The 11,892-nt window shown below is 49.3% G+C and overlaps 1 protein-coding gene across 3 annotated transcripts; it reads left to right on the plus strand.

The window, feature by feature from the left end:
- The first annotated feature begins 1,205 nt into the window (after nucleotides 1-1,205).
- On the plus strand, nucleotides 1,206-11,829 carry sars1 (seryl-tRNA synthetase 1). Of its 3 annotated transcripts, none has more exons than XR_009930022.1 (12): nucleotides 1,206-1,401; nucleotides 1,963-2,033; nucleotides 2,185-2,268; nucleotides 2,353-2,511; nucleotides 5,313-5,456; nucleotides 5,542-5,697; nucleotides 6,500-6,721; nucleotides 6,838-6,967; nucleotides 9,944-10,101; nucleotides 10,723-10,852; nucleotides 11,348-11,608; nucleotides 11,639-11,829. XR_009930022.1 is itself a non-coding variant. In XM_062460439.1 (11 exons), exons 1-11 carry the CDS (start codon nucleotides 1,266-1,268, stop codon nucleotides 11,509-11,511), a joined length of 1,554 nt encoding a protein of 517 aa, XP_062316423.1. In that variant the 5' UTR covers nucleotides 1,206-1,265; the 3' UTR covers nucleotides 11,512-11,829. The 3 variants fall into 3 exon arrangements, 1 of the variants encoding a protein (XP_062316423.1); XR_009930023.1 differs by having other exon boundaries at nucleotides 11,348-11,577; nucleotides 11,608-11,829; XM_062460439.1 differs by having other exon boundaries at nucleotides 11,348-11,829.
- The last annotated feature ends 63 nt before the right edge of the window (nucleotides 11,830-11,892 follow it).

The following is an 11,892-nucleotide window of genomic DNA, read 5'->3' on the forward strand; positions in this document are numbered from 1 at the left end:
TGCAGTGCCTGTGATGCAGTGTCTGTGATGCAGTGCCTGTGATGCAGTGCTTGTGTTGCAGTGCTTGTGCTGCAGTGCTTGTGCTGCAGCTGCAGTGTTTCTCGGTTGGTGTTGGTCTACATTTCACAATTTACATAATAATAATAATAAGACTTATTTATATAGCACATGTCATACAAGAATTGCAGCTCAATGTGCTTTACATAAAATCAATAAAAACAATAATACAAGTGATAAATGTAATACAAATATATAAAAAATAAGAATAAAAATGTAACTCAACAAAATACAAGCCGTAGTCTTTGCGGGAATCAAAACACATAAGCCGCAGTCTTTGCGGTATCTCGAATCCGTCTTAGACTCCCTCAAACTACTTGTTCATCCTCCACATCATCTAGTCATTTATGCATTTCATTAAAGCAATTAGGCCTACTCATGAACAAATTGCCGATGCTTTTGAACATGCATCCAACTGTCTGCTGTTTCCCAAATTATCAATTGACATGGAACTGAATACATGGCTTTCGTCCTCTTCCAATCAGTATCCTTCTTTGTCTCATCATCCAATCAATATCCTTATTTTGCATGAAGTAGGCCTACATTTCATTAAAGCAATTAGGCCTACTCATGAACAAATTGCCGATGCTTTTGAACATGCATCCAACTGTCTGCTGTTTCCCAAATTATCAATTGACATGGAACTGAATACATGGCTTTCGTCCTCTTCCAATCAGTATCCTTCTTTGTCTCATCATCCAATCAATATCCTTATTTTGCATGAAGTAGGCCTACTCATGGTGCAACATGGTAATCTTTTAACCATATTTATTTTTCGGAAACGCAAAGCGCTCCTCCAAACAACTTCAACCGCACGTCCTTGGGTTCTGGACAACTGCAAAATTCCAACTTTGCACAGAGCCCGGTTCTCAAGCTAATAGTAACACTAAAAACCCACACTGTACTTTCATACCAACAGCCACACACTCACAAACAGCGATTCCTTGCATTATAGTATAGATTATACAGTTTATATATATATTTAAAAAAATACTTGTAAAGAAAGAGTCTTCCGCCGGCACTAAAGCAGCCTTTCTGAACAAGTGTTTATTATAAAATCCTGTCTGTAGTAGTAGGCAACCCGAAAATAAAATTCCGTAAGTCAAGACAAAACATTTTGATTGGCTTGCCAGAAGGACTACGTTTCTCACCGGCTCCTCTCTTTCCGCTCTCGGTTCTCTCGTGAGCAGACGCACCAGCGTGCAATCATGGTGCTCGACTTGGACCTGTTTCGGACCGACAAAGGCGGCGATCCTGAAGTGGTCAGAGAGACGCAAAGAAAGAGATTCAAAGATGTGACGCTTGTGGATAAACTTATTGAAGCAGATACAGAATGGAGAAAATGTAAGTTCCACCATCAAGCTGGCTAACGTTCGGTGTAGGTAGCGTGTTAGCTAGCTAACAAACCACCATTCATTGAATATGAGTCCGCATGGCATGGAAGTTGTATCTGCCTAGCGACGCTAGTTTATGATGGCCACATGTGATGTGCCTAAAAATGAGAACAACGTTATATCCTGATCGTATACCGGGGTGTTTCTGCAATTGGCCGTGAGCTTGGTAGTGACTTAGCCAACTAGCTAACCATCTAGCTACTATGGTCGGTGTGTGAACAACCATACGGTACGTCATCCAATTCACAATCTGATGCAATCCCTTCCTGCCTTGTCGCTGTCAAACCTCGCCCCGTAGCGCCGTGGAGCCGTCTAACAACGGCAATATTGTCATCAAGTACACGACACTATAGTTAATCTACACCTGTATTTGTTTATGAAGCTAGCATGGTGTCCGTTTCCCATCATTAGTATGAAGCTAAATTAATGAGAACGCATTGGGCTGTTTTCAAGATGCTGAGTGATCACTTCCCCCCCACCCCTTCCATCTGCTCCCACCCCCCACCCCCAGGTCGCTTCACTGCAGACAACCTGAACAAGGCAAAAAACCTGTGCAGCAAAAGCATCGGAGAGAAGATGAAGGTAGGGCCTCACCTCCCCTTAGTTTAACATGCTGGCTCTTGGAACCCATCATCTCCCCACTGCGAGGGGAGCAGGAGTGTGTGTTAATACTGTGTATGTGTGTGTCTGTGCGTGTGTGTATCTATGTGTGTGTGTGTGTGTGTGTGTGTAGAAGAAGGAGCCAGTGGGGGAGGATGATGATTCTGTTCCTGAAGATGCCCAAAACCTGGAGGCCCTGAATGCTGAAACACTCTCAGTATGTACACACACATATATATGAATACATATACGCATATACACACATAGAAACATACACACTTACCCCCCCCCCCCCCCCAAGGCCCTGACTGTGTCTCAGATCAAGCGTGTTCGTGCGCTGGTGGACGAGGCTGTGCAGCGCAGTGACAGCGAGCGGTTGAGGCTGGAGGCCGAGCGCTTTGAGTACCTGAGAGAGATCGGTAACCTGCTGCACCCCTCCGTACCCATCAGCAATGACGAGGTCTGACTCTGCTGCCTTACAAACTCCCCTCACCCTCCTCCATCTCCTCTTCCTTCCCCTCTCTCCTCTTCTCTTCCTCACCCTCCTCACCCTCCCTCCTCCATCTCCTCTTCCTCACCCTCCCTCCTCCATCTCCTCTTCCTCACCCTCTCTCCTCCATCTCCTCTTCCTTCCCCTCTCTCCTCTTCTCTTCCTCCCCCTCCTCACCCTCCCTCCTCCATCTCCTCTTCCTTCCCCTCTCTCCTCTTCTCTTCCTCCCCCTCCTCACCCTCCCTCCTCCATCTCCTCTTCCTCACCCTCCCTCCTCCATCTCCTCTTCCTTCCCCTCTCTCCTCTTCTCTTCCTCCCCCCCTCCTCCATCTCCTCTTCCTCCCCCTCCCTCCCTTCTCTTTTCTTCCTCCCCCTCCCTCCTCTTCTCTTCCTCCCCCTGCGCCTCCTCCATCTCCTCCCCCTCACCCTCCCTCATCTCCTCTTCCTCCCCCTCTCATGTCCTTTTCTCTTCCTCCCCCTCCCTCCCTCCTCTTCTCTTCCTCCCCTCACCCTCCTCCATCTCCTCTTCCTCCCCCTCCCTCCTCCATCTCCTCCCCCTCACCCTCCCTCCCTCATCTCCTCTTCCTCCCCCTCTCATCTCCTTTTCTCTTCCTCCCCCTCCCTCCTCTTCTCTTCCTTCCCTCCCCCTCTTCCATCTCCTCCTCCTCCCCCTCCGTCCCTCATCTCCTCTTCCTCCCCCTCTCTCATCTCCTTTTCTCTTCCTCTCCCTCCCTCCTCTTCTCTTCCTCCCCTCACCCTCCTCCATCTCCTCCCCCTCCTCTTCCTCCATCTCCTCCCCCTCCCCCTCCTCCATCTCCTCCCCCTCACCCCCCTCCCTCCTCCATCTCCTCCCCCTCACCCCCCTCCCTCCTCCATCTCCTCCCCCTCACCCCCCTCCCTCCTCCATCTCCTCCCCCTCACCCCCCTCCCTCCTCCATCTCCTCCCTCACCCCCCTCCCTCCATCTCCTCTTCCTCCCCCTCACCGTCCCTCCTCCATCTCCTCTTCCTCCCCCTCCCTCCTCCATCTCCTCTTCCTCCCCCTCCCTCCTCCATTTCCTCCCCCTCCCTTATCTCCTCTTCCTCACCCTCCCTCCTCCATCTTCTCTTCCTCCCCCTCCCTCCTCCATCTTCTCTTCCTCCCCCTCCCTCCATCTCCTCTTCCTCCCCCTCCCTCCTCCATCTCCTCTTCCTCCCCCTCCCTTATCTCCTCTTCCTCACCCTCCCTCCTCCATCTTCTCTTCCTCCCCCTCCCTCCTCCATCTTCTCTTCCTCCCTCCTCCATCTTCTCTTCCTCCCCCTCCCTCCTCCATCTCCTCTTCCTCCTCCTCCATCTCCTCTTCCTCCTCCTCCATCTCCTCTTCCTCCTCCTCCATCTCCTCTTCCTCCCCCTCCCTCCTCCATCTCCTCTTCCTCCCCCTCCCTTATCTCCTCTTCCTCACCCTCCCTCCTCCATCTTCTCTTCCTCCCCCTCCCTCCTCCATCTTCTTTTCCTCCCCCTCCCTCCTCCATCTCCTCTTCCTCCTCCTCCATCTCTTCTTCCTCCCCCTCCCTCCTCCATCTCCTCTTCCTCCCCCTCCCTCCTCCATCTCCTCTTCCTCCCCCTCCCTCCTCCATCTTCTCTTCCTCCCCCTCCCTCCTCCATCTCCTCTTCCTCCCCCTCCCTCCTCCATCTCCTCTTCCTCCCCCTCCCTCCTCCATCTTCTCTTCCTCCCCCTCCCTCCTCCATCTCCTCTTCCTCCCCCTCCCTCCTCCATCTTCTCTTCCTCCCCCTCCATCTTCTCTTCCTCCCCCTCCCTCCTCCATCTCCTCTTCCTCCCCCTCCCTTATCTCCTCTTCCTCACCCTCCCTCCTCCATCTTCTCTTCCTCCCTCCTCCATCTCCTCTTCCTCCTCCTCTATCTCCTCTTCCTCCAACTCCCTCCTCCATCTCCTCTTCCTCCCCCTCCCTCCATCTCCTCTTCCTCCCCCTCCCTCCTCCATCTCCTCTTCCTCCCCCTCCCTTATCTCCTCTTCCTCCCCCTCCCTCCTCCATCTTCTCTTCCTCCCCCTCCCTCCTCCATCTCCTCTTCCTCCCCCTCCCTCCTCCATCTTCTCTTCCTCCCCCTCCCTCCATCTCCTCTTCCTCCCCCTCCCTCCATCTTCTCTTCCTCCCCCTCTCTCATCTCCTCTTCCTCCCCCTCCCTCATCTTCTGTTCCCCCCCCCTCATCTTCTGTTCCTCCCCAATCTCCTCTTCTCTTCTTGGTGGTACAGTACACACATCCTTCACTCAAATAGAAGTACAGATACTCATGTTTAAAAAGACTCTGGTAAAAGTTGAAGTACTGACTACACTTTATCACTGTGTGTGGGCTCTGACATATACTTAAGTAAAAAGTAGCCATTATAACTACTTGTTTTGGTGTCATGCTGGTAACTGCTGTTCAAATCGTATTAATTCAGAAAGAAACTATAGACACGCAGCACATTCGCCAGGAATCCTTTTTGACGCAGATCATTTCAAACATCTCCCTCATATGGCCATGGGTGATCAGTAATGTCTTTATTCTCAGTCATGTCGACATCACTAACTCTGTCTGCCTCATCCATAAAGTACCCTCTTTTTCTCCAAAAAATTAATAAATCAACCTTTCAAATGTTTTTTTCCAAAAGTGTTTTCCCACAAACAGTGAAAAAAATCTACTTAAATACAGTATTTCTTCCCATCTCTGGTGCTGGTGTGTGTAGCTGTGTGTGTGTGTGTGTATATATATTAAAGTGTGTGTGTTGGCAGGATGCAGATAACCGCGTGGAGAGGACGTGGGGGGATTGCTCCGTGCAGAAGAAGTACTCCCACGTGGACCTGGTGGTGATGATCGACGGGTACGAGGGAGAGAAGGGGGCCGTGGTGGCTGGCAGCAGGGGCTACTTCCTCAAGGTACACACACACACACTCACACACACACACACACACACACACACAATGGATACACTCACACACTCATACCCCCCCCCCCCTGCAGGGCCCGCTGGTGTTCTTGGAGCAAGCTCTGATCAGCTACGCTCTGCGGGTGCTCTACAGTAAGCAGTACACGCCCCTCTACACACCCTTCTTCATGAGGAAGGAGGTCATGCAGGAGGTCGCCCAGCTCAGCCAGTTTGACGACGAACTCTACAAGGTAGGAGCCCTGACGACCTCCTAACTAACCCAGTAACTAGCCCCGTAACTAGCCCCGTAACTAGCCCCGTAACTAACCCAGTACCTAGCCCCGTAACTAGCCCCGTAACTAGCCCCCGTAACTCTACAAGGTAGGAGCCCTGACGACCTCCTAACTAACCCAGTACCTAGCCCCGTAACTAGCCCCGTAACTAACCCAGTACTTAGCCCCGTAACTAGCCCCGTAACTAGCCCCGTAACTAACCCAGTACCTATCCCCGTAACTAGCCCCGTAACTAGCCCCGTAACTAGCCCCGTAACTAACCCAGTACCTAGCCCCGTAACTAGCCCCGTAACTAGCCCCGTACCTAGCCCAGTACCTAGCCCCGTAACTAGCCCCGTAACTAGCCCCGTAACTAGCCCCGTAACTAGCCCCGTAACTAACCCAGTACCTAGCCCCGTAACTATCCCCCGTAACTCTACAAGGTAGGAGTCCTGACGACCATGTAACTAATCATGTCTCTACGACTGCTGACTAGTATACCTAACCTCTCTTCCTCCCCCCAGGTGATAGTCCTGACTGCTGACTAGTATACATTTAGACATTTAGTCATTTAGCAGACGCTCTTATCCAGAGCGACTTACAGTAAGTACAGGGACATTCCCCCCGAGGCAAGTAGGGTGAAGTGCCTTGCCCAAGGACACAACGTCATTTGACATGGCCAGGAATCGAACTGGCAACCTTCAGATTACTAGCCCGATTCCCTAACCACTCAGCCACCTGACTCCCTATACCTAACCTCTCCTCCCCCTCCTCCCCCCAGGTGATAGGGAAGGGCAGTGAGAAGTCGGAGGACAGCAGCATTGATGAGAAGTACCTGATCGCCACCTCGGAGCAGCCAATCGCAGCCTTCCTGCGAGATGAGTGGCTGAAGCCTGAGGATCTGCCAATCAGATATGCCGGCTTCTCCACCTGCTTCAGACAGGAAGTGGGCTCGCATGGGCGTGACACCCGGGGCATCTTCAGAGTCCACCAGTTTGAGAAGGTGAGGAGGCTGTTATTAGTCATGGTTCACACTGGTGATTAGAGGCCTTTGTACAAAAAATACAAAATTGTGAACATGTAACATTTACATACTGAACCTCTCCTTCCCCTCCCCAGATCGAGCAGTTTGTCTATGCGTCTCCTCATGATAACAAGTCGTGGGAAATGTTTGATGAGATGATCGGCACAGCAGAGGAGTTCTACCAGTCGCTGGGTATTCCCTACCGTATTGTCAACATCGTCTCTGGTACGTACACACACTCACCCAACACTCACCCACACACACACCCAATACACACACCCAATGTTCCCTAGTATGTAGTTTCTGTGTAGAGCGCGTACCTGAGGCTGGAACACTGGGGCTCCAGCCCAGGGCGTCACTGGGGCTCCAGCCCAGGGCGTCACTGGGGCTCCAGCCCAGGGCGTCACTGGGGCTCCAGCCCAGGGCGTCACTGGGGCTCCAGCCCAGGGCGTCACTGGGGCTCCAGCCCAGGGCGTCACTGGGGCTCCAGCCCAGGGCGTCACTGGGGCTCCAGCCCAGGGCGTCACTGGGGCTCCAGCCCAGGGCGTCACTGGGGCTCCAGCCCAGGGCGTCACACACGCATCAACACGTGTGGTGCGCACACACAACATACTCCCTCCAACACACACAGACACACATCAAACACCAGCATTATAACACATAATATAAACAGTACCGTAATTTTCGGACTATAAGGCGCACCTGAATATAAGCCGCAGCAGCTAAATTGAATGATGTGTACATATATAAGCCGCACTGGGCTATAAGCCGCAGGTGTTTTAATGTTTAATTACCATATGTAAGGGTTCGTGCACAGAGGGGATTGTCGGGAAAGAGATGGCTGCTTGAGGAAGCTCCCATTTATTAACATTTCAACAAACAAGTTGCATATTTGCATAACTTATTCGAGTGTTACCATTTAGTGCAATAGTAGCTACAGAACATACTGTGCTGTGTAAACTGTACTGTATCACATAGCGTTTCAGACACAAACTTTTCAACCTTCAAACTTAAACGGTGCGCTCCCAGCGCACATACCGGCAGTGATCTACAGCAGTGGTTTTCAACCAGTGGTCCTTGAGGGAGTGCTAGGGGTTCCTCAGTAAATTAGTTAATAGCGTCACAATCATTTAACCACTTAACTTTGGCTATTTTTGAAAAACCTTGAAAAAGTGTGCACATCTTTGAATATTTATATTTTTTTAAAGCGAAAATTTACTGATATCTTAGAGGCCATTAGCTGTAAAAATCCATATATTAGCCGCACCGTTATATAAGCCGCAGGGTCGAAAAATTGGAAAAAAGGCACGGCTTATAGTCTGAAAATTACGGTAGATACTATACTTTTTTTTTTAAACCATGTTTTTATTCAAGAAAGATAAGACAATACAGATCCATTAATTTAGGTACAGTGTCTTGATTTCTGTTTTCTTATTTGAGAATCAATCCCATCCCACACACACCCCCCACATACTGCCAATACCAACAAGGCAAAAGCAAAAAAAAAATAAAATAAAAAAGATAGGAGGAGGAGGGGGTTGAGAGAGGGAGCAATTCCCACTCTGCGTAAAGCTCACATCAGGTACACAGCTGTGCATACTGGGCAAAGCTGTTAGGGCCTTTTATTAGGGTTAGATGGCTGAGCGGTTAGGGAATCGGGCTATTAATCAGAAGGTTGCCGGTTTGATTCCCAGCCGTGAAAAATGATCTTGTGTCCTTGGGCAAGGCACTTCACCCTACTTGCCTCGGGGGGAATGTCCCTGTACTTACTGTAAGTTGCTCTGGATAAGAGCATCTGCTAAATGACTAAATGTAAATGTAATAAACCCCGGAAACTTTATTTCTGTCGAATATTCCTCCCCTTCAATAATACCAATTGGTATTGTATTTTATATCGTTGGAAAGCCTGATTAGTCACCTTTACAACAAGAATGTGCCAAAATCCCCTGCAATATTCTTCTGTTGGTATTCACTTTCGTTTTGAGCTTCAAGTGGGATCAGCTTGGGCGTGCTGTACGTGCCAAGAGTGACCAACGCAAACATGTTGGCTGACTTGCGACAAACCCTGGTTGAGGAATGGGATGCCATCCCACAGCAGTGTGTGACCAGGCTGTTGACCAGCATGAGGAGGAGGTGCCAAGCTGTTGTGGCTGCATATGGATCTTCCACACGCTACTGAGGTCCCTGACAGTGTAAAATGAATAAAGTGTAAAAATGGCCAATATGTGTTGTTTTTTCCTTATTACAGTGGGAGAGTGCAATCATCCAATCCACCAAGCAACTCAAAACGAGAGTGAATACCAACAGAAGAATATTGAAGGGGATTTTGGCAATTTTGGGGGGGGCGCTACCCACATGGTTAGCTGTGTCGCTCATTCCACGAATGCACAATACTTACAAGTTGTACCGCGTTGTAAATGTGACTAATCAGGCTTTCCAACGATATAAAATACAATACAAATTGGTATTATTGAAGGGGAGGAATAATCGACCGAAATAACGTTTCCGATTTTTTTTTTAGGAGTTTATTATCTGGGGGGTTAGGGTAAGGTGTTAAGCCTCTTAAAGTGAATTCAAATGAATGGTCATTACCCAGCTTCCACAGAGCTTGATAACAACCCATTCATTTGAATCAGGTGTGCTGGAGCAGGGAAACATCTAAAACATGCAGGACAGCAGCCCTCGAAGACCAGGATTGGAGAACCCTGTTCTAGAAGAATACTTAATTTTTCCTAATTTCAGGAATAGCATCAGGTCATTAAGCCAGACTGACGCATTCGGTGGTTGAGATTTCCACTCCAGTACTATCCTTCTACAAGCCACCAGAGAGACAAAAGCAAATGCGTTTTTCTTATTAGTGGACATTAAGACCCTAACCCTCACTTACTTATACACCAAAAATTGCAATTTTTGCATTCGGCCTCACAATTGTGTCAAATGCTTCATTTAAAATTTTGCAAACAGTTGACCAGAAGTCACTTAACTTTGGACAAAACATGTGAGCCATGTCTGCTGAAGTACTGCAGTCACACCTGGCATCCATGTATGGATATATTTTGGACAGTTTTGATTTGGTGTAATAAATTCGACAGTAGGTACTATACTGTATGTCATATTGTATATTAGTATATATCAGTCATATTATTTCTCAGTACATATTGTGAGTATGTGTTGTGTAACAGTGTGTTGTCCGTGTTGCAGGAGCGTTGAACCACGCTGCCAGTAAGAAGCTGGACCTGGAGGCCTGGTTCCCCGGCTCAGTGGCCTTCAGGGAGCTCGTCTCCTGCTCCAACTGCACCGACTACCAGGCACGCCGCCTTCGCATCCGCTACGGCCAGACCAAGAAGATGATGGACAAGGTGGGGGGTAGGGGGTTTGGTGTGGGTATTCACCTGTGTGTGTGTTTGTATACACCTGTGTGTGTGTGTGTGGTTGTGTTTATTCACCTGTATGTGTATTCACCTGTGTGTGTGTATACACCTGTGGTTGTGTTTATTCACCTGTGTGTGTGTGCATGTATACACCTGTGTGTGTGTATACACCTGTGTGTGTATTCAGCTGTATGTGTATTCAGCTGTGTGTGTGTATACACCTGTATGTGTATTCAGCTGTGTGTGTGTATACACCTGTATGTGTATTCAGCTGTGTGTGTGTATACACCTGTATGTGTATTCAGCTGTGTGTGTGTATACACCTGTATGTGTATTCAGCTGTGTGTGTGTATACACCTGTATGTGTATTCAGCTGTGTGTGTGTATACACCTGTATGTGTATTCAGCTGTGTGTGTGTATACACCTGTATGTGTATTCAGCTGTGTGTGTGTATACACCTGTATGTGTATTCAGCTGTGTGTGTGTATTCACCTGTGTGTGTATTCACCTGTGTGTGTATTCACCTGTGTGTGTATTCACCTGTGTGTGTATTCACCTGTGTGTGTATTCAGCTGTGTGTGTATTCACCTGTGTGTGTGTGTGTGCAGGTAGACTTTGTGCACATGCTGAATGCCACCATGTGTGCGACCACGCGTGTGATGTGTGCCATTCTGGAGAACTACCAGACAGACGAGGGAGTCACCGTACCAGAGACACTCAGGGACTACATGCCCCCTGGTGAGACACTCATCTACACACACACACACACACACACACACACACACACACACACACACACACACACACACACACTCATATACATGTAGAAACACTCACACACACACTCATATACATGTAGACACACTCACACTTGTAAACAGGATGAGGTTATTAATACTACTCCCTCCTCTCCTCTTCCCCATCTCTTTTCTCGTCTCCACCCCTCCCTCTCCTCCTCTCGTCTCCACCCCTTCTCCTCCTCTCTTCTCCTCCTCCTCTCGTCTCCACCCCTCCTCTCCTCCTCCTCCTCGTCTACACCACTCCTCCTCTCGTCTCCACCCCTTCTCTCCTCCTCTCGTCGCCACCCCTCCTCCTCTCGTCTCCACCCCTTCTCTTCTCCTCTCGTCACCACCCCTCCTCCTCTCCTCCTCCTCTCGTCACCACCCCTCCTCCTCTCCTCCTCCTCTCGTCTCCACCCCTCCTTTCCTCCTCTCGTCTCCTCCTCTCCTCCAGGTCTGAAAGAGATGATTCCCTTCGTGAAGCCGGCTCCCATCGACCAGGAAGTGTCCCGGAAGCAGAAGAAGCAGCAGGAATCTGGAGGCAAGAAGAAGAAACAGGGGGGCGGGGCCCAGGGCCTGAGCTCACAGGTGGAGAACATGTCCGTCAGCAGCTCCTAAGCTGCTGATTGGTCCGTTCACTGAAGTTAAGATGACAAATAATCTCTCCCTCTCCTTTTATCATCTCCTATCTCTCCTCTCCCTATCTCTCCTCCCCCTATCTCTCCTCCCCCTATCTCTGCTCAACATCTGAAGAGTGACCCTCTCCCCAGCACCCCCCTCCCTCCATCGTGAAGGAACACACTTATGTTATTACCTTCATCATCATCATGTTGCTAGACGTCCTTGTAGAGAGGATGTCAGGACCATGTATGTACAACCTGTATGATCTCACTGTGTCAACAACAATGATAAATAAACACAAACATCAGTAAACAATATTCTGAGTGTTATTTCCCCATTGTGAGATCTTTATCAGCTAGGAGTAATAAGGAAGTGTCT

This window comes from Osmerus eperlanus, chromosome 4 (assembly GCF_963692335.1).
Source record: "Osmerus eperlanus chromosome 4, fOsmEpe2.1, whole genome shotgun sequence".
NCBI lineage: Eukaryota > Metazoa > Chordata > Actinopteri > Osmeriformes > Osmeridae > Osmerus > Osmerus eperlanus.